General features: G+C 39.0%; 1 protein-coding gene across 3 annotated transcripts in view; it reads right to left on the reverse strand.

Moving 5' to 3' along the window:
* Nucleotides 1-25,400, reverse strand: part of ZBBX (zinc finger B-box domain containing) — a 111,885-nt gene extending 86,485 nt beyond the window's left edge. For 2 of the 3 annotated variants that reach the window (XM_043996219.1, XM_043996217.1), the window contains exons 1-6: nt 25,201-25,301; nt 18,955-19,088; nt 13,941-14,054; nt 9,567-9,657; nt 5,352-5,400; nt 1,915-2,024 (exon numbers count right to left, since the gene is read on the reverse strand). In XM_043996219.1, coding sequence (XP_043852154.1) covers nt 1,915-2,024; nt 5,352-5,400; nt 9,567-9,657; nt 13,941-14,054; nt 18,955-19,022 — 432 coding nt within the window. In that variant the 5' untranslated portion in view covers nt 19,023-19,088; nt 25,201-25,301. Of the gene's footprint in view, nt 1-1,914; nt 2,025-5,351; nt 5,401-9,566; nt 9,658-13,940; nt 14,055-18,954; nt 19,089-25,200 lie in introns of all 3 variants that reach the window. The other variant, XM_043996218.1, reaches the window with a different exon arrangement.
* Nucleotides 25,401-25,977: the final 577 nt, after the last annotated feature.

The following is a 25,977-nucleotide window of genomic DNA, read 5'->3' on the forward strand; positions in this document are numbered from 1 at the left end:
AATTTCTGGCAGAATTAACAGTGCAGCTGTCCATCAGAAGGCTAAATATTGGCCTGACCTCCAGAGACCCCTGAAAAGATAGGTCAGCCAACCCTGAAGGCAGCTGAGGCAGGAAACAACATTCAGGAACTTGACAGCCAAGAAGACTAGGAATTCAAGAGAAGTGGAGAGGTGTGTTGTGGTGTGGAATAAGACCAAGGAGCCCAGCTCAAGGAAATGCTTAGCAGAGACCCAGTTTGCAAAGGGGAACGTGAGCATGGGGAGGAAAAGGACCCGGGAGCCCCACAGTACTGGAGGCCCGAGGGACCTCAGACACAAGCTTTCTTCCCAATGTGTGTCTCAATACCACTGGACTCAAGACCAAGTTCCTACCCATTCTGCAGGATGCCTATTCATTCTCTGGATTTTGCCACCATGCCTCCACTGCCTTGTCCCCCCAGTCCTGTGCCCCCCTTTTCCCATTGGTTCATTTCTCTTTTCATTTCATCCAAAAGGCCTTCCCTGCATTATCTGGACCTCAACACCAGGGCCCCACCATAAGCGCTCCTTACCTCCTCCCCTTTCACCCTGAGCCCTACAGGTTTTTCAGCTCCCTTTTACATATGGTCTTCCTTCCTTAGAATGAAGCTCTTCTGGGTCTGGAACTGTCTTCCTTTCTACTTTTCTAGTTGAATTCTTAGTGCCTATAACCATGCCTGACCCAGAAGAACTTCCTGTTTGTTGACATGACACGACTTGATGATTGCCATGGACAGTCTTTGCACTCAGGAGAGAATGAACCCCAGGTTTACAGAAGGGAATCTACCTTCTCTGTTCCTACTACACTATTAGAGTAAATGTCTTTTATTTGACCCAATTGTACTCCCTGGCTGATTATTAGGACACTAGATGGCACAGTGGATAGAGCACAAGGCCTGGAGTGAGGAAGATTGGAGTTCAAATATGGCCTCACTAGCTGTGAGACCCTGGGAAAGTCACACCCCTATTTGCCTCAGGTATCCATCTGTAAAATGAGCTGGAGAAGGAAATGGCAAACCACTCCAGTATCTTTACCAAGAAAATCCCAAATGGGGTTAGGAAGAGTCAGACATGGCTGAATTAACTAAACGGCAGTAGGCTGACTATGAAAGTAAAACTCACAAGCGGAAACTTGTGAATATGAGCTTTAGAAATAAGAGACATAGAAGATCCTTTCCACCTATGGGTGTGGTTGTCCCAGGCAGACCTACCCCACAAAGCCATGAATGCCAACCAAGTTGGAAAGGTTCAGGTAAAAGGGTTATCATATAATTGCAATAATACTTCACCAGTGCAGTGATAACTGCATATTCAACAGCATAGTTAGCTGTGATGCAAGGGATTCAAAGATTGCTATGGAGTCAGAGGACCTGGGTTCAAATCTCAGCTCTGTCACTTACTGCTTGTGTGTCCTAAAGCAAGTCATTAAATCTCTCAGAGTTACATTTTCCTCCTGTGGAAAATTGGAGGGAGAAGGTAGACTAAATGACCATTCAGCTCTAAATCTAAGAGGCCATAAATTGAACCGAAATAGAAATATTTTGAACTTTTGGCAATAAAAGTTAAAATTCTCCTCAGTAAGTTTAATGCACATTTTTTTTTTTTTTAGTGAGGCAATTGGGGTTAAGCGACTTGCCCAGGGTCACACAGCTAGTAAGTGTTAAGTGCTGAGGCTGAATTTAAACTCAGGTCCTCCTGACTCCAGGGCCGGTGCTCTATCCACTGTGCCACTTAGCTGCCCCATGCACATTTCTTAAATAAGATATATCATACTATTTGAATAAGAAATGTGTTTTAACTACTTTTAAACATTTAGCACTTTTCAAATGAACACTTCCACAGCATGTGTCTTACCATCCTAAATTCAAATAGAGAATTCTGCAGAAAAGTACTTACTAGTAATGCAAACTTGTTCTCGCACTGTCCACAAACCTTCCCCTTTCCTTTTATTTTCTCCTGGGCACAAATATTTGTCATTTTATGGTTAAGTTGTTGTTTTGGTGTTTCTAAAATAAAGACATTTTTTAAATGAATAAAATAATTGTGAATGCAATTTTTAAAATTTATTGATGAAGTAAATCAGATGGTATTTTATAATTCTGTAACAGTTATTATTTTTAACTTCAATTCATACAGTGTTATTATGCTTAATCTTATCTCCACCCACCAACCACACATATCTTTACATATTTATATACCCAAACCAGACATTCCCTCAACAGATCCAAAGGACCAATGGAGCCTATATTGGTCTTTTTTTCTTTTTCAGGGCAATGGGGGTTAAGTGACTTGTCCAGGGTCACACAGCTACTAAGTGTCAAGTTTCTGAGGTCGGATTTGAACTCATATCGTCCTGAAACCAGGGCCTGTGCTTTATCCACTGAACCACCTAACTGCCCCCAATGGAGCTGAAAAACATACTGAACCATAGATTCTTTTCCATTTTTGATATTTCATCAAAATCATCTCTATACTAAAACCAACATGAAATTTTAAAGTTTCAGCCTCCAAAATACCTCAATTATTACAAACAAAATAAAATGTTCATTTGTGAATACATGTATGTGTACATACATCTGTGATTTTGTATGTGTGTATGTGATGTATTAACTGATAGATCTATCTCTTCAGAAACATGCTATAGCTTTGTATGACATGTATCTGGAGAACGGCTGTTACCAACCTCAGATGGTAACATAGAAGGCCGCTGGGGGACAGGCAGCGCAACATATGGGATACCATATGAGACATGGTGTCCCAAGCAAAGACTGCCCAGGGAGGTATCTTAAATATCGGAGGGGCAAAACCTTCAAGGAAAACAGCAGCTCAGGAGGAGAGAGCAGAGGCAAAGGGAGTGGGAAGAAGCTTAGTCTCTACATAAAGAGGCAATGAAGGGGCAACTAGATGGCCCAATGAACAGAGCACTGGCCCTGAAGTCAGGAGAACCTGAGTTCAAATCCGGCCTCAAGCACTTAACACTTACTAGCTGTGTGACCCTGGGCAAGTCACTTAACCCCAATTGCCTCACCAAAAAAAACAAAACAAAACAAGAGGCAATGAAGCCTCACTGTGCCCTGAGGAACCCAGGGGTTCTAGCTGAAGGAAGCTCCCTGTTCTGCCATCTGAGAAACACAGGGATTCAGTCCATGACTCTCAATATAATGCCTGTGATTAAAAGTATCTAAACTTGGCGTCTCTGTAAGTTATATATGGGTTTTGCATTCAACTTTTTTTTAAACTGTAATACAGCCAAGTTTTCCTCAGTGTCAATGTGAATAATATGAAATAGTTGATTTATACATTTTATTATATTATATATACATTATAATAAATATATATTTATTAGCCAGAATGCTTGCATGTGAGATATTAGCACCAATCTTTCTACTAGTTTAATTAAAAAAAAAAAACTTCCCCAGATTAATGCATAAGAAATTGAACCAAGGAAACTGAAAATATTGGCCAAATGGAAATTTAGGAATTTTATTTCATTCAGAATCCTCACACAAGGGCTAGAAGTACACTTTAAAAAAATATGCTGAACTTAGAAAAAAATGGGATCAAAACTGATAATTTTCTGAGGAGTTTCTATAAACTCATAAAGATTTTTTTAATTTTCACTATTATTAAAAAGAAATTTGTTCATGTCCTTTTAGTTTCCATTAATTAAAGAATATGCTACATGTTTAGAATTGTAAACTAGCTTTCGATTATCCAAGATTTTTAAATGAATCTCAAGAATTTTGACATGAAAAAGTCTTGCTTTTATAAAGAGGGAGGAAAGTCATAATATTATTAATATACTCACCAAATAGGCAGATTCTAATCTTATAATATTTCTTATAAAATACTTGGAATAAATTGAATGAAACCTAATTTCAAATGCAATAAAAATATTTTTTTTCTTAAACATTATCATGTTATTGTTTTGGGTTTTGTTTTTAGTTTGAACCAGCAATGTGAAGCAATTCTGGCCATTTTCTGATCGATTTCAGAATAGAGTGTCATTAAAAGCCAGTGGGAGCAACATGTAGTAGAAAGATCATGTGAGGGGCAGTTAGGTGGCGCAGTGGATAGAGCACCGGCCCTGGAGTCAGGAGTACCTGAGTTCAAATCCGGCCTCAGACACTTAACACTTACTAGCTGTGTGACCCTGGGCAAGTCACTTAACCCCAAATGCCTCACTAAAAAATAAAATAAAATAAAAAAAGAAAGATCATGTGAACCCAAGTTCTGAATTACATTTCTAGCCATGTGATTTTATACTTACCACTTTACTAATCTGATCCTTTTTTTTTTTTGAATCTGTAAAATGAGACAGTATTATGTATTCTCTCCCACTGAATCCCTACTATAATCTCTCACTATGGTCTAGATAGTTCTTGAAGGTTTTGCTCTAATTTTGAAATCTCTGGGTGATCCCACCAAAGCAGCAGGAAGGGCTTTCCATGAACACAAACTGCATGACTGTGATTCAAAGACCAGTTTAGTCAAGTTTCAAGAGCCTCATCTCCAGAAGGTGATGAATTCTCTTGGCCTCAGCAACCAAGAAGACCATCCCCTAAGTCAGGCCCAGGAGGCTTGTGGAGGGATGTCCACACCAATGATATCCCAAGTCCTAAATGTAAAAAACATGTACGACCACCATTGCTGGATTAGAGGAGTACAAAACAGTGACTACGGCACACATCTGTATTACACAGGAATGTCTACAACATACTTTACCCACAGCACCCCTGTGATCAAAGTAGTTTAACTATTATTGTCCCCATATTAAAGATGAGGAAATTGAGTTTCAGAAAATATTGACTTGTCTATGGTTATACATCATGCTGCCTCTTGGTGAAGCACACAGCTTCTCTGTGGGTACATCAATCCTTCTCTGTGATTTGACAAGCAAGGTGTGTGTGTGTGTGTGTGTGTGTGTGTGTGTCTGTCTGTCTGTCTGTCTGACTTAGGATTATATCAGTGTCGTGAACACCTGTGATGGTAACTATCTTCATGATGCAAATCAGCAACTCGCCTACTCTTTATAATCTCAGAATGGCGCCTTGAGTTGTTGAGAAGTTAAGTAACTTGATCATGGTCACTCAATCAGGAGGTGGCCAGAAGAATTAATAGAATCCAGGCTTTCCTGACACCAAGGTCAACACTCATGGTCAGCCACTAAAGCATACTTCCTCCCTAGAAATATAAATATGTTAAGATATTATTATTGTTGGTCTTAATTAAGGACATCATTTAGGATCACCAGGGAATCATATGTGGAAATTTACAAGAAAAGATTTTATATTTTTTAAAAATTTCAAACAAAGTAATATTAAAATATTTACCTTGAACCTGATCCTTCAGGATTTTAAATTTCACTTTTCCTGGAGATATCTGTATTAATGAAGCATGTGCTCTGAACATATTAGTAAATAATACATAGGGCTTATTTAAAGAAAAGTAATATTAATGTTATTACTAAAAACAAGCATTCAAGATATATAATGTTTTGGAATAGTTTGGAAAGTTTTCCTGTTAAAACACAGTAATAGAAAAACAAATGTTAATACAGGTAGAAATTCTAATCAAAAGGAAGATATATAAAAAAAAAAAGCTTTTGGAAATAATGTTTAAGAATCACTGCTTAGGTTTCTAACAACAAAAATATGAAACTGTTTCCTATTTTAAAAAGTTTTTGGTAAATATTCAAATGCTATATCCATTATTTTATTTATTAATTTTTTTTCTCGTGGGGCAATGAGGGTTAAGTGACTTGCCCAGGGTCACACAACTAGTAAGTGTCAAGTGTCTGAGGTCAGATTTGAACTCGGGTCCTCCTGAATCCAGGACCGGTGATTTATCCACTGTGCCACCTAGCTGCCCCTATCCATTATTTTTTAATCTCAATTTAGGTCACGCTCCATGGTATAATGACTTGGGAATTAAGGTCACTAGACATGGGTTCTATGTAACCTTGAAAAAGTCTCTTTTCTTTGGTTTCTTTATGTATAAAATAAGGAGGTTCGACTAGATGATCTACTAGATCCATTCCAGCTCTAAAAAATCCATGATTCTATGATTCTGCATTTCTGAATTGAGTTACTCTACATATACTCTATGTCTATAGAGTTTACAGGCTCCCAACTCTCTTACCCCAATGACAGGTGTCCTATTGGACTGAGACCTGTAATTACATATAAATAAGAATGATCTGTATGTATATGTACAAGTACATTATAGCTTTGTCTGTATATGTGCATATACATATAGATATAAAACTAAAGAAAATAGTTTTTGACAATCTGGTGTCTAAGTGCAGTAAACTTGCACATTTCCTAACACACTTTTTGGGGATCTCAAATGTCTCTCCCAAAGTTTGGCCACTGCAACTTTCCAAATTCTTTCATTTTGTTTGGGAAAAAGATGTAAAGTTAGGGAAAAAACATTTTTAAAAGAGGAGACTTCAGAATGAGCCTAGGGAGTATGTAAGAGTCAAAGTACCCAGAATATTAATGAATAAGAGAATTGCATAGGTGATGACCCAGCAGAACTGCCTGCACATGAAGTCATCTTATTTAAATTCACTTCTGAAGAAAACACAGAAGCACACTGGATAATCTACCCACAAATTTATGTCTAATGATCAATTTGCAATGTGCATGCACGCTGGCTCAATTTATACATATACATATAAAAATAATGGATGACTTTGTTTCTACATATTTATCGATCTTGGTCTCCTTCTCTGCAAATATAACCCTAATCTTTTTTCTCAATGAGGCAGCAATTTTTCTTCAGAAATGGAATTCAATGGTCATCATTCCTGAAGTTACGATTGCTGAGATTCTATGAAGTCATGTCAAGACCCCAGGAGCAGCCGACCCATCCAGGTAAACAAAGGCACCCAAGGGAAACTGGACAATCTCCTGAATCAGCCTGTCAGAGGAAGAGCGGCAGGAATGGCCCAAAGCCTCTTTGCTGTTGACAGAGGGTATGAATATAAAACTAGCCACCAGTTCCCCAAGAGCCTTCCCTTCCCCCAATCTCCTGACTCAGAACCAGTCCCCAGGCTCTGAAATTCCTTCCCCCAATGCCTAGTGTCCTGCTAGACCCAGGCAATAACCTTTAAAAACCCACCAGACTGGTTAAAGGGTAGGGGTGGAGAGGGATGTTGATGCATCCCCTCTGAGACCCTAGCAGAATTCCAATCAGGATCAATTCCACCTAGGATCTCAGAGGACCTGACCTGTTTCCACCATCGCCCCTGACTGACCTTCTTATTTTAAGTACAGCCCCTCAATAAAACTGTCTGCTTTTTTGTCTTCTTGTGGCTTTAATATTTCCTTGTGCTAGACTCTGATATCCCAAACCTTTCTAAGGGTGCATTAAAGCAACCCATCACGCAAAGGCAAAAAAAAGGATAAAAACACCAGTCCTGCAAATCACATTTTGATTTAAAAACTACTACTGGTGATATAATCTCATAATAGGTAGATAGATGGAGTTAATACACCTAACTGGGGTGTGGCCAAATCTTTTGATTTGGACATCTCAATGCTGGGTTAGAACATCTGGACAGACTGAGTAAACAGATAAAAATAGAGATAAATTATTGTTTCTACAATGCTACAGTTCATTTTTTGTACCATATAACAATAGTCAAGAGTTTCTTCAAGGTATACAAAAAGCAGAGAAAACAACCAAAAATGAAAATTTTTTACTGTTTTTTTTTTCAAGAAATACACATGAACTTCAGTTTGATTTTCATCCTAATCTCTACATCAGCATTTTCCTTTAATATAGAGAGTCAGCACAGTGCCACAGGGAATGTTCACCTTAGCAGGCCATCACTCTTGTCAGGCCAGCAGTACATTCACCCTAGAAATGTTGACAGGATTCCCTCCCACCCAGCCCCATCAGAGCATAACCAGAGGCACAAATGCAAGGGCCCCTCTCACAGGGACATTCCAACAAGAATTTGTTGTTGTTTAGTCACATCTGACTCCTCATGACCCCATTTGGTGTCTTCTTAGCAAAGATATTGCAGTGGTTTGCCATTTCCTTCTCGAGCTCATTTTACAAATGAGGAAACTGAGGCAAACAGGGTTAAGTGACTTGCTCATACAGCTAGTAAGTTCCTGAGGCCAGATTTGAACTCAGATTCTAGGCCCAGCACTCTATCCACTGTACCACACAGCTGCCCTCCAACAAGAATCCTGGTTTACATAACCTTGATACTTCTCTTAACAGAACTGTTGTCTATCTATCATTCTCCCTTCCTCTGTGTTTTACATGTTTCCGTCAGTAAACCCATTTTTTTATTAAGCTCCTACTATGTTCTAGGCATAGTGCTAAGTGCTAGGAATACAGAAAATGAGGCAAAAGATAGTTCCTTTTCTCAAGGAGTTTACAATCCAACGGTTTCTATAATTTACGTCTCAACCTATTGTTTTCTGTTCCAGTGACCCTCTAAGATACACATTCCCACTGATCAGTGAGAATTTCTCTCACCTTCGCTCTTCCCCCTTCCTCTCTACTTTCCCCATAACTCAATCTTTTGTATCCCAACTCTCCCTGACTAACAACTTCCTCGTACCATATGCCATAGAACCCTCGTCCTAATGGGAGAAAACTGCCCAACAATGAGTGTTATCCTAAATCTGGGCCTGCTCTCTGAAGGAGCAGTGAGTTACCTCTCAAGGAAGAGAAAGGTTTTTGAACAAAGACTAGATGAGCGCTTGAATTCTATAATCTAGAGAAGGTTCCCATTTAGGGAGAAGTTGGGCTAGGAAACCTTTGAGGTCTCTTCTGATATTCTGGCTTTGTGAAAGGAGTCGTTTTCCCACAAGTCCTTCTTCTTACTTCCTTTATTTCTAAGGGGCTACCATTCTCACCTCATTTACTTAGGCTTGAAACTTATAAGCAACATTCAATTCCGTCCTCTTCATTAAACACCACCTCCCGAATTCTGGTCCACAGTCTTATCAATTCCTGATTCCCAATGACACAATGTTATTGGGAATCAGGAACTGATCAAATTAATCTTGAGTTTATTTAAAATTATTTGTGCTATGATAATTAAATGGAAAAACAACATAATAATTAGAGAAATCCACAAAATATTTCTTTCATTTTCTTCACACACAAAAGCAAAATACTTATTATTCCAATAGAATTTAAACTCATGTAGAAAATTTAACCTGAAGAGAAGGTTGAAAATGTGCAACATTCATCATACCAATAGCAAAAGCTTTGTCCTTTATATACAACATCTAATAAAACATGATTTCACTTGCTTTAATCCAGGGCTGAACCTTCCCCACACTAAATGAAATGAAAAATCATCAACTCTTAGCTGCCAGATTTAAGTCCTATTTAAAGAAAGAAAGGTGTTTATTGAGATAAAAGGAGGGGCAATTGAAGACCTAACATTGTATAACACCATACTATTATTTCAAAAACATCAGTTCTCAACTCTATGAATGAATACAAGCTGCCAGAACAAGTTAGAAATTATATTGCTTAGCAAATTACCTGAAAATTAAATGAAATATTCCTACCTTAACATTTTCTTTATTTTGTGACATCACTTGTGATTGATTACCCAATTTGTGCGACTGTCCAGATTTCCAGTGATAGCCACTTGACCTTCTGTATACACAAGGAACAACAAAAATGTAATTACTACATATATTTCTCTTGCTAATGAATATAAATATAATTTCCTTTTCCAGGAAATGGAAATCTCCTTTAGGGCATAGAATACACTCATAAAATGAAAATGATTAATGATATATCTCTAAAGTCATTATACCCTCCATAATTCTGAAAATATAACCCCTCCAATAATGGTCATCTTAAAGTACAAATGACAAGCCAAATACAGATAAGAATTTCAATTGTGGAACATTTTGCCATCCCATAGATACTCTGTCTTATAGAAAACCCTGGGGATCATCACACAGTTTCCCAAACTTACTGACCAGGATCCAAAATTATAAATATTCTGGGAAGCAAATGAGATTTTTTTTTTAATGCAACATTTTGGCACCATAAGGCAACACAAGTTTCTCAGAAGGCATAATGATATCAGTTTTTAAGAACATCTGAAAAATTTTCCAAGCAGAGAATCCAACAATCTATTCTCCTGAGGATGAATTGCAGATCCTTTCATCCAAACCAATGAAGAAGAGCAAAAGCTTTCCATTGAATATTCAAAGGTAACTAAAGTAACTGGGGAACTGCATAGAAGAAGACTTCTCATTTAATCAAATAAATCTTTATTAAATTGCTCCTATGGGAAGAGTACCTCCCTAGAATGGGAAATCAATCAAGTTAAGATAGGATATGATCTTAACCCACATGGAACTAATAGTCTAATATTGAATATGATACCCTCCTCTGATAATTATATTGTAAAATGCTATATAATGACACTTTAAATAGCTCACAGAAAGTTTGTTTGGGAAAGTGGTATTTGAGTTAGGTTTCGAAGGTCAGATAGGAATTTAACAAGCAAAGAAAAAAGGGACAGGATTTATAGAGCCTGGAGTCCAGGAACTTTAAAAAATAAATATTTTGATGACTGTAATTTTTGCTCAACTTATTAGTTCCTTTTTATTTCTTATTTTTCATTTTTTGTGTTCCTTATAAATATTTCTTTATTTTCCAGTTATATTTACAGATGGTTTTAAACATTTGTTTTTATAAGATTTCTAGTTTCAAATTTTTCTCACTCCCCTCCCTCTTCCCTCCCCAAGACAGCAAGTAATCTGATATAGGTTATATATGTACAATCACATTAAACATATTTCTGATTAGTGTTGTTATGAGAGAAGAATCAGAGCAAAAAAGGAAAAACCTCAAAAAAGAAAAACAACAACAACAACAAATAGAAATAGTATGGTTCAATTTACATCTAGATTCCACAGTTCTTTTTTTTTTTTCTGGATTTGGAGAGCATTTTCCATCATGAGTCCTTTGGAACCATCTTGGACCATTGTATTGCTGAGAAGAATCAAGTCTATCACAGTTGATCAACACATAATGTTGTTGATACTGTGTACAATGTTCTCCTGGTTCTGCTCATCTCACTCATCATCAGTTCATGCAAGTCTTTCCAGGTTTCTCTGAAATCTGCCTGCTCATCATTTCTTACAGCACAATGGTATTCCATTACATTCATATACTGCAACTTGTTCAGCCATTCCCCAATTGATGGGCAACCCCTTAATTTCCAATTCTTTGCCACCACAAAAAGAGCAGCTATGAATATTATTGTACATGTGGGTCCTTTTCCCTTTTTTATAATCTCTTTCAGAAAAAGACCTAATAGTAGTATTGCTGGGTTGAAGACTGCATTTGAACATAATTGATTTCTTTTTAAATACTATATATTTATGAATTTAAAAACATTTTTTCTGAGAAGTAGCCAATTGGCTTCATTAGTCTGTCAAAGGGGTCTATGATACAAGAAATAAGTATCTCAGTTCTACAGAGACATGATAAGGGGAACAAAGTCACGGACACAAGAAATCACTGGGCATGTTTGGTGAACAGACAGTAGCCCAAAGTGGCTGAATCATAGATGAGATGAAGAGGAGCTGAGGACATTAAAAAAAATGGTGGTCAAATGGAATCATGGATGCCAGACAAGGAGGCTTAAACTTAGGTTTTCAAGCAATCTGGAACCTCTGAAGTTTTGGAAACAGAGATACAATTAGAATAGATTTAAGTAAGGTAAATTAGTATGCATTGGTATGAGTGACAGATTGAAGGAGGAAGCAGATAGAGCTGAAAAGACTTGTTGGGAAAGCACTGCAATAATCCAGAGACAGTAATGAGGGCCATACTAAAGACAGACCAGCAAGAACAGAGGATGTATTATAGGGTTACTACAAGAGAGGTATTATAGAAACAGAATTGACAGAATTTTGTGATGGATAAACTACAAGACAGAAGAAGATGGAAGAACGTATTGTCAATGATGATGAGGCTTAAAACATGGAACCTGATTCAAATGATAGTGCTACTAAGAAAAGTACTGAATCCTAGGGAGAAGCAGGTTTCAAAGGCAAAAAAGAAACACATTTATTAAGCAACCTACTAACTGCTAGGAACTCTCCTGAACACTTTATGGATAATGAATTTGATCCTTACAAAAACCCTGCAAAGTTCTTTATAGTTGAGAAACTGAGATCAACAATGCTTAAATGACTTGTCCAGGGTCACATAGCTACTAAGTGTCTGAAGATGGGTTTGACTTCAGGTGACCTTGAGGGTCTGACAGCAGAAAAGAGATAGAGGGGAAATCCATAACTAAGCCAGAAAAAGCAGCAGCACAGGAACAACCAGTGAGAGGAAGAATATAAGGTAGGACTAAGTTATGGTAGAAAAGAGATTGAAGGGTGCCACTGGTCTTTTGGGGCAGCTAAGTGGTACAATGGATAGAGTGCCAGGCCTGGAGTCAGGAAAACTCATCTATCTGAGTTCAAATCTGTCTTCAGATACTTACTAGCTGTGTGACCCTGGGCAAGTCACTTAATCCTGTTTGCCTTATCTTTCTCACCTATAGAATGAGCTGGAGACGGAAATGGCAAAAAAAACCAAATAGTGTCAGGAAAAGTCAGATACAACTGAAACAACTAAACAACAACAACATCTTTTTGTTAAGCTCAGCACTCTATTCTGAACCACCTGGATGCCTACGTGATGAGCTTGGTTTAGGGCATCGTGAAATTAAGTGTGAGTGGGACATTCAATTGTCCCAGACACATTTGGTGACAAAGGTTAATAGCTCAAAAGGGAGGTCAAGGATGGAGATACAGAGAATGGGAGTTATCTGTGTAGAAGTGATCCTTGAAGATTATTAAGAAGAGAATAAAGAAGAAGGGGCAAGGGTAGGGCACTCGGGCTAAGAGTTTATCCCAGAATGTGAAACCAGTAAAGTGGTAGAGACCATTGGAAAGGTACAAGAAGAACACCGAGTCTGGTGCAAGGAGTTAGGATGGAATAGGAGATAATGTCTCCCTTATTAGAATGTTGGCTTACTATAAGGGGGAATATTTTCTTCTGGATAATTTCATCCCCAGAACCGTGTACAAAGTTGGCACTTAATAAATACTTGTTTATGACTTGATAAAGTGGAGGCATAAGTCTATAGACAACTTTTTCCAGAAGTTCTGCAGTAAAGTTGATAAAAGAGATAGGCTGATGGCTGAACTGCACAGAAGGGTAAAGGGGAAGCTCTTTGAGGACTAGAAGACTTATAGTCATATGGGGAGGTGTCAGTGATAAAGGAGAGACTGATTGCTTGAGCAAGGCCCAAGATAACAATTATTAAAAAATTATTTCTCATACCCTGTACTCAAGTAGATGCTGACTATTCCCCAATCCTGACCTCCCCCAGTAGAGGTAACCCAGGGTTCTCACTCCTCCCTTACCCTTTACCCCACTACACTCTTCCCAAGTCACTGGAGGGGGAACCAATTGCACTGCTATTGTTACTAAGGAAGGCCTTGCCATCTGACTCATGAACTTTGTCTACCAATCCCTAATTTCCACATGGCCTTTCCAGGTGCCATAAATTAAAGTGTCCTTTCTGCTCTTCTCCATTAGAACGTGAGCCCCTTGAAAACAAGGGCTGGCTAACTTTTCCGTGTGCATCTCCAGTAATTAGCACAGAGGCTGACACCTAGAAAGGCTTTAAAAATGCTTTTCTATTGAAGAAAGAAATGGAAAAGTCACTGTGAAAAAATATGAGGCAGATTGGATCATACAAAGAAATCAAACCAAATCTTTATTCATCAGCATGTTCAGGGAGGAGAGTTCACCAGATAAGCCAGAAATTACTCGTTTTCCTAAGGAAAATATTTTGATAGAGTGGCATTAGCATATAAAATACTTATCATGAGAATTCCAGAACTTTCACCTACTCTCTTTCTTCTTTCTCACGGCTCATGCTTGATTGTAATTGTTGAAGTTTCTTCTCCATCTCTTGGGTTTCCAGTTCTAACTGTACTTTCTCCACCCGCAATTCTCGTACATTCCTGGAGAAACAGTATTGAAATGTATGGTGATGACTTATCTTGTAAAAAAATACTATAGGGGGGTGCAGGAAGGCAGGATGAATAGTGAAAGGGCCACTATTAGCTTAAACTTTTTTTTTCTTTTAAACTAATTTTGCAAGTAAGTAGGAAATTTCAAGGTAATACAATGACTCTATTTTTACTTTCCCTAAAAAATGTTCCCAAAGGTACCATTCAATCTTTACGGTGCTGCCTCTATTAATATTTCTTTACATTCTATGCTTGTTTAAATCTTAAACGTTTTTGTTGCCGCTTATCAAAGTGGAAATTATAAACCATTTTCTTTTATACATGAATTGTGCCCAGAAAATTCAAATACACTAGCAAAATAATGTGAGAATTAAATCTGAATTTATTTGACAGTTTCAAATATTGCTTTTCCTCCAACAAGTTTTTATAGTTATAATTGCTTTTAATCACAATTCTTATCATTTCAAGTAATTCTTCAATGTAGACAATATCACAATGTAGACAATATTGAAGACAGGATTTGAATTATGCCAGTAGCTGAAACCTTAATTTAGTTGTTCAAAACATTAGTAGTTTTTACCTTAAGTTCATATATGTGTGTGTGTATGTGTGTGTGTATGCATATATGCTTAAATTAAAAAACACATATCCAAAAAAAACAAAAATATGTCATGTTATAGACCAAAATAAGATTAATTATGTCATTATCGTGACTTATATGACTAAAAACATGAGTAAAAATTCTCAAATTCAGCTTTATTTAATCCTATTTTTAATGCATTTATTAGTTTAATTTCAACTCAGTACTTGATCACGATGTCAGTACTAGATAGGGTAGATGAATTAAGAGAAATTTCTTTCAGGACTTGGGAAAAACATGAGTGTTAAACCTGGCTGTCTTCTGTGAAATGCCAGACAAGGGAAAACTAAATACCCTTTGATTCCTGTCAATTAATATTAACTGTTGCAAACTGAGTAGAACATCTTACTTTAAATTAAGTACTCAGTCTAGAAAATAGAAATATAAACGAAACCACAGTTGATAAATTTGCTCATTTTTCTTTGTTGCTATTTACTATAGAAGTCATCATTTCATCTGTAGACATTCATAACTGCACATACATGCAAACAGGCATATTTCATACTCAAACAAATCTAAGACCTTATTGATGAGGCAATTCATCAAATCTACTTCATATCAGGCTATAGATAAAAATAGCCCACACGCCTTCCCATCATCTACACTATCTGAATTTCTCTCTTCTCTACAAATCTGCCTATTCCATATGTTCTTCTATGTTTACCTACTATTCTTCATCACAAAAATGGAAGGTGGGTAATTCAGTAGTATGGGGTACTAGAAGTGAGATCAGCTTAGAGTTGGAAGGACTATGGGTAAAAATTCTGTCTCCAATTCACCAATTATGTAAATATGAAAGTCATTTAACTACAGTGATTCTAATTCATCTGTTCAATGGGTATAATAAGGCCTATAACATGTTCCTCAAAGGGTATAAGAGATAATCTATTTAATGCATATGACATTTTTTCTAAATTATAAAGCAACACAAATATCTGCCATTATTTTAAGTGGCAGTTGGGGGATTTGTAATGATAACAAATTTCTCAAAAGAGCAAATGGTATCCAATGGGGTACAGATAAGAGCTGTAGCTCTTAAGAGTTCTAGAGCTCATAAAGCCTAGTGTCAGCTCCCCCACAAAATACTGGACAATCTATACGTTTTTCAGCAAAGAGTGTCAATTGGACAGGCGGATTCAAGACATGAGTTGTATCACACACACACAGCACACAAACATGTGTGTCTACATAAATACACATATCTTTCACGTGTGATGACACATGTATGTATTTGTGAGTACGTGTGTTTATCATATATTGGTATGTAGATATTTATGACTGTGTAGCCTATTCATGTGTGTGTTGCTTATGTCATAAGAAAACAGAGTTAGAGCTTCAATATTCCTTGGAAGTCATCTGTTGAACAGTTACTTGCCTAAGGTAATAGAGGAACTATATGTGGATAATGTCTGCATATGTACAATATGAACTTATGTATATGTTTCTATAGCTATGCATGCACATGCACATAATATATATGAATACATATATGCATAGATAGATGGAGTTTCTACACTGTTAAGAATATAAATACATGTAAATACATAATGGTGATGTGTATGTGTGTATACCAGTTTGACCTTTGGCAAGTCACTTATAGTCTCTCAGCATGAGTTTTCTCGTTTGCAACACTGCGAGGTAGATTTGGGGACCTCTAAGGTGTTTTCAGGGGCAGCACACCAAACTTGGAGTCAGGAAGACCCAATTTCAAATCTGGCCTCAGACACTTATGAGCTGTATGACCCTGAACAAATCACTTTACCTGTCTTTATCCACAAGAGAAGGAAATGGCAAATCAGTCCGCTATCTTTGCCAAGAAAACCCCTTGGACTGAATGGTCCATAGGGTCACAAAGAGTCAAACATGACTGAATAACTGAACTAGATCTCTCCAAGAGGCAGAGATGATATCATGTATATACATCAGTTTGTCATTGGAATAATATTCTCAACAATGCAGATTCCCTCCACTACTGCAGACAGGACACCATGCATTTGTCCTCATTCTAAGAGATGTGTCCATGTCTACCCATTAATCCCCAATAGAGGACCTACCCACAGTGATTGCTGAGGTCCCTCTTGTGTGTACCAGGATCCTTTGCTCTCATTCCAAAGCTGATCTTTGCTCATACCAATCTCAGAGGTGGCTAGAACTCCACTCTGGGGCTACTCCCCCAAGTCCTGCTCGCCTTGATAATTCAGATCCCCAGAGCATGACTGACTGATTACTGCTACTACAGGACTCTAGGTAATCCTGAAAGGCCTGACTTCAGCTTCTATTGCTTATTGCCAGACTTAATTAACAACAGAATTGAAATTAGAAAAGCATTACCTCCAAAATCAGGTGCACACTCACGCAAATACACACCTGGCTTAGGGGGACAGAGCAAACAGAGCACAGAGGTAATGAGACACACTACCTGTGGAGAGGAGTCACAGACCAACAAACCAGAGGACCCGATGTCTTCTCCAGGTCCCCAAACTCTCCCAAAACTTCCAACAAAGGAATTGGGGATCAGAAACAGCTACAGCACTGGGCTGGAAAGAATCCCATCAAAGTAACAGTCTTGGGAGCCCCTGGAGCTTCCTCCATAGCCCTTCTCCATAGCCTTACACTCTCCAGCAGGACCCACAAACTGACCTACAGGCTGGTGTTCTGGGACCCACTCAGAAATGTATTGGAACAGCAGCAAATTTCAACTGTGCCAAGCATGGGTAAAGGAGAGGCAGGTTCATGATGTGGGGTGGGTTATACTCTGCCTGGTATAGTCCCTAGGTTGGGGAATCCAACGTGTGTGTGTGTGTGTGTGTGTGTGTGTGTGTGTGTGTGTGTGTCTGTGTGTGCACTCATGCATGTGTGTAATGGTATTGCTGATTCAGAGAGTATGAATAGTTTAGGAACTTTTTGAGTATAAAAAGTATTTTTCTCCATAATGGTTTTATCAATGTTAGCTACACAATGTTAGCACATTAATGTGAATGTTTTTCCCATAGCCCGTCCCCTTCCAATAACAAACTATAAAGGTATGAATTGACTGGCAATCTAGAGAGACCACTAAATGCCTCAAAGTCTCACTAGGGCTACTAATATAGATAGTTTATTCCTAATTCTTCTGGCCTCAGACAATGACTAATTAATTGTGTGACCCTGGACAAGTCACTTAAGCTCTATTTGCCTTAATCCACTAGAAAAGGAAATGGCAAACTATTCCAGTATCTTTGGCATAAAGACACCCATCTGGGGTCACAAAGATTTGGACACAACAGGACAACTGAATGATAACAATGCTACTCCTAATTCAGGCTGCATAATAATGTAAGGAATCTTGAAAAGATGGGATGTTGGTGGGGGGCAGTGAAGACCTTTGATGGCTTAAAACTATTTTAGGGAAGTTGCAGAGGGTAACAATATTTAGTCTGGGTCACCAGATTTAAATGGAACTTGGAATATGTCAGAAAGCTTTGAACGTGTAAGGCCTTAACACAGTTTATTTTCCTGCCAGCTTCTTCCTGAGGACATCCCTGCAACACATTCAAGTTAGAGTTTCTGCTGCTACGATGTATGAGGGTAAGAGGTACACTCTACTATTTCTTTGAAACTCATTTGACATGTTAAGAAGAGCCTATATCTGTATTTTACATGAACATTTCCCTTAGAACAACATGGTGACCTAGATACTAGAAGCATTATTATTCCCATTTCACAGATGAGGAAATCAAGCCTTGGAGAGGTGAAATAATTTGCCCTCTGTCAAACTACTAATCAGGACTGGGGTTTGAACGTGGATGTTCTAATGATATGCTTAACGGTCCTTCCAGTATAACACACAGCTTAGAGGTCTCCCCAAATCTCTAGTTCTCCCTAAAGTAATTTTTACACTCTGAATGAGAAAGCATTACTGTGAGTCATAAAAAACATCATTGTGGCTTTGTCTCATCTCTGGTAGGGATTACTGGCTAAGCACTCTTGTCTATATCCAACTTTCTCCTTCAGTTATTTTAGTGCCCAAACACTCTTTCTCCCTGCTAGTTTTTGCAAATATAGACAAATTAGGTATGAGATATTCATATTTATATCTTGAAATACTTAGCTAGAAAGTGAAGGATGAGAAAAATGAAATTATGGATACATAACATTTGAGTTACATTGAACATCTGAATTTGAAAGTTATATGTAAACACTTTTAAATTCCGACACCTACAAATTGTTCATAATTGTTTCAATTACAGTTAATGGAACACATGTACTTACTTGGTTTTTAGTTTTACAGAGTTTCCAGGTTTTCCCCATGGAAGAACTATAAAATCATTGGTGTTCATGATTTATGATGTGATAATATCTTCTCCAACGTATTCTGATTTGTGAACTCTTTTATGCCGTAGACCCTGGTCATCAAATGGAATAAAAAGGTTTTAACCAAAAAAAAAAAAAAAAAAAAGATGAAATGCAAGTCAAAACTATGCATGTATGCAAATACATATATATGTGTATATTTGCATATATATGCAAAACATATGCAATGAGAAATTTCAAAACAAAATAAAATTCATGATAACATAAGCCAACTCAAATTCTTCCATGGAACATGTGAGATTCTATGTTAATTTAAATAAAGTCACCACCAAGTAGAGGTCATACCTTTAATATTAGATCACTTTAAAAGGAAAATGCCTTCAGGTATACATTGAAAATTGCCAAGTGTAGCATCCCTTTTTAATACAAAGCATGTGGTTGGGGGAGTGGGCAGAGAAATGTGTGGCCTATTATTTACATAAATGTGGTATATAATCCACAGGACTGCTGACCGAGCTGGACTAATATTATAATTTTAGATTTTCAAAGCTATCTCCTTTACAACATTACAAAAAGTAAGTCATTCAAGTACCATTTACTGTAGATATTGTAACTCATTTTACAGATGAGGAAAGTGAGGCAGAAAGGCAGGGACCTGACTAAATGTCTAAAAAGGTGGAAGTCAAGCTTAAAGCCTGATTCCCCTGAACCTAAGGTCAGTCAGTATTCTTTCCACTAGAGCCCAGTCTCCCATCTAGAAAACTTCAAAGATCCCCTATTTGATCTCTTTAGAGCCTCCTTCCATTGACAGAGAATGCATAACCTCTTCGCTTTAGATGGTTTGATCCACGAGGAATTCATCATCTCAGCCATAAATCAATCAAAAGGCATTTACTAAATGCCTACTGTGTACTAAGTGAAGGGATACAAAGACGAACATGAAAAAATCCATGCGTCAAGGGCCCTTATGCTCTATTAGGGAAGAAATGTTCAAATATTAGGATATGTGGGACAAAAGTATAAAGACAAAGCAGTAGGGGCCAGTGGGTACTAGCGGCTGAGGGAAACAGGAAGGGTGCTAGGAAGAAGGTAGTGCTTGAATAGTGTTCTGAAGAAAGAGGAAACAGACTGTAAGCATTCAGTGGAATGAGGCCAGGAAAAACAAGGTCTGAAAAGCTGGGTGACTCCATCAGAACACACACTGTCACAACAAATCACCCTGACTTAGAGGAAAACTTCATCTGTCCATCCCTAATATCTATAATCTTATTGAAACCACTTAGGAGAAAATGAGGTTAAGGAAAGTACTTTATTCAAGTACATTAAAGTTTATAAATGGAAAGTTATGGGGGGAGGGGATGGTTCACTTTCAAGCCTTAGTACTTTTAAAACTGTAAGTCATTTTAGAATCCATTAAACATAAGAGTTTTTCTACCACGTACTTAAGTGAGTTAACATTGTCCAGCTGTTTGGTACTCTCATTAATTTATAGTGCAAATCATCACAGCAAGTCAAAGGTTTGGGGGCTGTTTTTGTTTTGTTTTGTTTTGTTTTTAAGTAAACTCAGCTTAAAAGTTTTCTATTTTTTAAAACTCTGTGTTCCAATTTCTCTTCCCCCCTTCATTCCTACCCCCCACCCACAAGAACTCAACAATTCAAAATAAGTTATACAAAAAAAGATTTTCTATTTTTAATCTTCTTAAATTTCACTTTAATATTTCTCCAACATTGGCTTGATATTGTGTAACTTGAAAGTTGGAAGAAACCTCAGAGGTCATCTAATCTAGCGTATCAAATTCAAATAGAAACTGGAGCCACTGATCTGTACATAAGGATCTCTGAGAGTCACATATTGATTTTATTTTAAAATGTAATATTATCTACTGTATTTTTTATTTATTTTTCTAAATGTTTCCCAATTACATTTTAATCTGGTTTAAGCTACCCTTAACAGTGGGCTCCATTTAGCCTCGCTGTGTATTTTATACCAGTGATTTCATCAACCTCCTCCTTTTACAGATAAGAAAAGTAAGGCCTAGGGAGGGTAAGTTACTAGAGCAACTTCACCCAGATGGTAACAGAGTTGAGCTTTGAACCCAGGTGCTGTGGACCCCAATGTAATGCTTCTTGGCATTCCACTTGCCATCCAACTTCTGGAGCCTTCTAACCCTGGACCATATATATCTGTTCTGGCCCTTTCTCCCACTGGGGATTTCTTTCTAGGACACCCATTTTGGAATGGATATAAGATGGCTATCCTTAATTCCTGTTGTCAGTTATACTTCTGACTCTCCACCCTCCATCTTCCATACCTTCAAGTTCTATTTTGTATTACCTTCTCCCATTAAAATATAAGAATAGAGGGCTAGCTTAGGAGCCTGAATTATCTGGGTTCAAATACTGCCTCTGACACATATTTGGGTGTGAGAATCATGGCAAGGCAGAAAGGACTAGAGAAGGTGTTGAGTGTTTTTCGTTCAAGAATTCCCTACATCTTTGAAATCACAGGTCCAATTCTTATCCTACCTTGTGTATACGAGGCTATACCATAGAAAAGGGGCATGATTACATCCAGCCAACAATTTGCATATGAAGATACCTTACCAATAATGATCATTTTCCCAATACAAAAACTAGATCTAAAACTAGACTCTAAATATAGCCTCTTTTATCTAGAAAAGATCTCTATTTCCTCATTTGCTGAGGAAGTGACAAGATTTCCAAAAGTCCCTTCCCTCTCCAAATTCTATGCCCACATAATCCCATAAATTGCATCCTACATCTTTACAAAGATTCCCCACATCATTTAAGCAAGCTGTTGATGAAGTATTCATTCCTCTATCACACTCCTTTTTAATCTGTAACAAATAAGAAAATTTGGAGGAGAATCTATTATGTTTTTGAAAGCCCTATTTGCTAAGTTTTACAACAATGTTTTTAATAGCTTAAACAGCTTTTGCATTTCAAATATCAGACCACTTATTATAGTCTTTAAATGGCTTCCCCCTCCCTACAGAAACAAGTTCAGTGTCCTTACTCCCAGGACTGACTCCTCATTCTAAGATCTTACTCCACCCTTCCTCCTGACCTTCTCTCCCCAGAGGCTACACATGTTTCAACTAAAATACCCTACTCCATATCCCTGAATATGCCCTACTCATCACTTTTGTTTATGCTTTCAGAAATATTCTCTTTTCCTTCCTTCTCTCTTTAACTCAATAATTTGATGCTTCCTTTTTTTATGGGTCAGAGACTCAAGACTCAACTCCACTATGAAACTGTTCTTCTAAGGCATGATCTCTCCATCCCCCTTCTGAACAGGTGCCATTCATTTGAACATTACATTCTAACTTGCCTTGGGTTATGCCCAATCTTCCTAACTGGACCAAAAACCTAATATATCTCTTTGCATTGCCATCCTTACACATAATGCTTACTTAATGCATTTGTCTCTTGATAAGATTTCCTTAATGATCTAAACAACAGATTAAAAAAGCTCATAACATGCCCCTATTCCTGGATTCCTAATTCAGACTTAATGTGTCCCTTTATCTGGGGAGGCAAAGTGAGATAAAGGTGTTGGGAGAATCAAAACCCTGTAGAGAGGGGAGGGAAATGGAAATAGCAAACTCTTTCTACTACCATTACAATTTCAGTGTGCAACCCCTCTAAACTTTTGTAAATGGTTTTAACTAGTGACCAAAATGTTCATAGCCTGAGGCCAATCTGGTCTTGACTCTAGTCCAGATCTGAAATCTTCCAGCCTGTTAGGATCTGCAGTACCCCACAGGCATGGCCTTAGAGAACCTATAGTCATCTCCACAACAACGTGACATCTAGGTGAGAGTTTTGTAAAAAGCGGGCCTTATTTATTTTATTAAAAGTAATACTTGGGGGTAGCTAGGTAGCGCAGTGGATAAAACGCTGGCCCTGGATTCAAGAAGACCTGAGTTCAAATCCGACCTCAGACATTTGACACTTACTAGCTGTGTGACCCTGGGCAAGTCACTTAACCTCATTGCCCTGGGGGGGAAAAAGTGATACTTGGGGAGAATTCCCCAACTCAGTTCAATTTGTATTAAGTACCTCTTATTAAGTGTTTGCCTGACTTAGCAGAGAATGGGCCAGCCTTGAAATAAGGAACACTTGGCTTTAAGTCATGCCTATGACATAGAGATGGAGCAATTAGGTGACCCAATGGATAGAATGCCCAGCCCTGGAGTCTTTTCCCATTAGATTGTAAGCTCTTCCAGAGTAAGAACTGTCTTTCTTTTGGTTTCTATTTGTATGTCCAGTCCTTAGCATAGCGCCTGGCACATGCTTACTCAATATTTGCTATTGACACAAAAATTAACTTTAATATTGTTAATATCAAATGGTGTAAATATTCCCTTCTCTCTGTCAGAATGGCCTGTTGACAGTAAGACAGGCCCCTCCCTCTAAACAATCACAGGAATGTCTGTGCTTTCCAGCCCAGGAGGTAAGTTACCCTCAAATAGGTTGGGCTGGGCCCCACCCTAGGGAATCTTTGTTCTGTTTTTCCAGTAAACAGAGGTTGGTTTGAACTGGCCACAACTACCAAAATTGACTAAAGTGTTGTAGCCTCCTCATTAAAGTTTGCCACAAATTGAATCATGATGGGATAAAAACAACCACAATGAAGTGAGTCTGTTTGCGAAGGGTGGCTGGGGCCTCATAACCAGGCCTCACTCTACACCCCCTTTCTCCTCCTAAAAGTAAAAGCACTGACTCTTGTAACTCTTTGGGAAGCCTCATGATCAATTTGATCAATTAAATCCAAACCACATCACTCTGAAACTTACATTCTTAGAGAGTTGCTTAGAAAAACTGTGGGAGGTTAAATGTCTTTCCCCAAGAGAACATGGCCAGGAAATGTCAGAGGTGCAACTAAAACTCAGAGCTATCCTTGGTCCAAAGCTTGCTCTCTATCTTACTAAGCCATTCTGCCTCTGGTTGAGGCTTCAAAGGCAAAAAGGCCAATGATCCTTACCCACAAGGACTTTACACTCTACCCAAGGCAGCCACAGTGAGGACCGTGAAATGGGCAGAGCTACTTGGACAGACTTTGGGCGATCCATCCCTCCTACAAAGAGGACTTATGCCAAGCCTGCCTTCTGACCCTCTCTCAACTGAGGAGTTGAACTGGTGGCCCGTGATCAATGATCCCAATTAACTGTGTAACCTTGAGCAATTCACACACACACCCATTTCCACATCTGTAAAAAGTAGGAGTTGGACTTCATGCCTCTGATCCCTAGGATCCTTCTATAAGCCTAATTTTGCTTCAGTTGCCCCATCTATAAAAGGAAGAGGTTGGACTAAGGAAGGCATCTAGTGGCATATTTGGTGACACAGTCTTCTTTGGGTGAAAGTTTCCTCAAGTGTATAAGGGGAGAGTTTTGATTAACTGAACGCTAATCTATGACTCTTCTAGGAGCCAATTTGTTGGGGCCAGTCCCTTACCACACACCCCAGGCCTCAGTTTCACCATCTGTAAAAAGGAGAAGGTAGCCCAGGTGACCCCTTTATCAATACTCTTTCTGTTATGCTATAGCAGTGGTGTGAACAAGGATTGGCACCGAAGGTCTCTGATCTATGAGGCAGCTGGTGGCACAGTGTAAAGAGCCCTGCCTCCAGACACTTCATAGATGGATGACCCAGAACAAGTCACTGTTGTACCTACTCAGCTTCCTCAATTGTAAAAGGGTACCTACCTCTCAGGGTTGTTATGAAAACCAGATGATATATATGTAAAAGTGCTTAGCACAAAGACCCGTTATCATGGGTGCTATATAAATGTTTATTCCCTTCTCTATCATCCGGCCTCTGTGTGACCAAGTCCTTTCATCTCCCCCCTTGGGCCACAGTTTCTCCTTCGAGTCGGAGGAAGGGGGAGTTGACAACCTGAGCATGTGGTCAGTCCCTCAGGCTTCAGTCCTAGGGGTAGGGGCAAGAACAGGTGGAGAAGGGGTAGCAGGGACCTCGACCAAGGCCCAGGCGGGCAGGTAACAGCTCCCCACCCCGCCCCACCTCCAGTTCTCTGCCCCTCGGCGCTCCCTCCTCCCCCGCCCCACACAGCGATACGGTCCCCAGCAGGCCAGCGGCCCCCGCTCTTCCTGGGCCACCTCCGAGCTCAGATCGCCCGCCCGGAGCCCCGCGGCCCGCCTGGGACCCCCGACCCACCTGTGGCCCCCAGCACTTCCATCGTCAGCGCCGCCTGCCCCGGGCGGGCCGCCCCACCCAGCGCCGTAGGGCGCCTCCGCCTTTGTCTCCCTGGTTACCTGGCGACCCGCCGCGTCCATGGCAACCGCTGGCTGTCGGACTGTACCACTCCCCAGACCGGCCACAGGGAGAGCGCGCTGGCGCGTTCCAACGAGGCTAGGTGTCCCCCCCAACCCTGGCAACCAGGGCAAATGAAAGAGGAACATATAAGCTCTTTGAGTGAAGGAACCGCACAGTAATCATTTTAGTATTTCCATCGCCAGCGGCCATCACATCCTGTGTGGCTCAATAAATCACCACAACTAGCATTACTACAACAATCCAAGGTTTACAACACATACACTCACAACTCATCCTCAGGGCAACCCTGTGAGGCAGTTGCTATTACCCCGTTTTACAAATGAGGAAACCGTGGTCGAAAGAGTTAAATGACTGATCAAGGTCACACAGCTAAATTTCTGAGGCCCGATTTGAATGAAGGTCTTCCTTACTCCCAGTCAGGCACCCCACGCTAGACAAATGACTCTAACAGATGACCTAACTTTATGAGCCAATAAATTATAAGGATCATTTAGCCCCTGCCAGGGAACAAACACTAAAAGCCTTTTGAAACACAGTCTCATTTACATTTAGAAACCTCTCCAAGCATCTGTGGAACAGAGCAGGAGCCAGAAATTGTTATTAAGGTGATGCCTTATGAGAAAATATTCTGAAACAAAATCTAGAGCCCTTACTTCT

This window comes from Dromiciops gliroides, chromosome 3 (genome assembly GCF_019393635.1).
Source record: "Dromiciops gliroides isolate mDroGli1 chromosome 3, mDroGli1.pri, whole genome shotgun sequence".
NCBI lineage: Eukaryota > Metazoa > Chordata > Mammalia > Microbiotheria > Microbiotheriidae > Dromiciops > Dromiciops gliroides.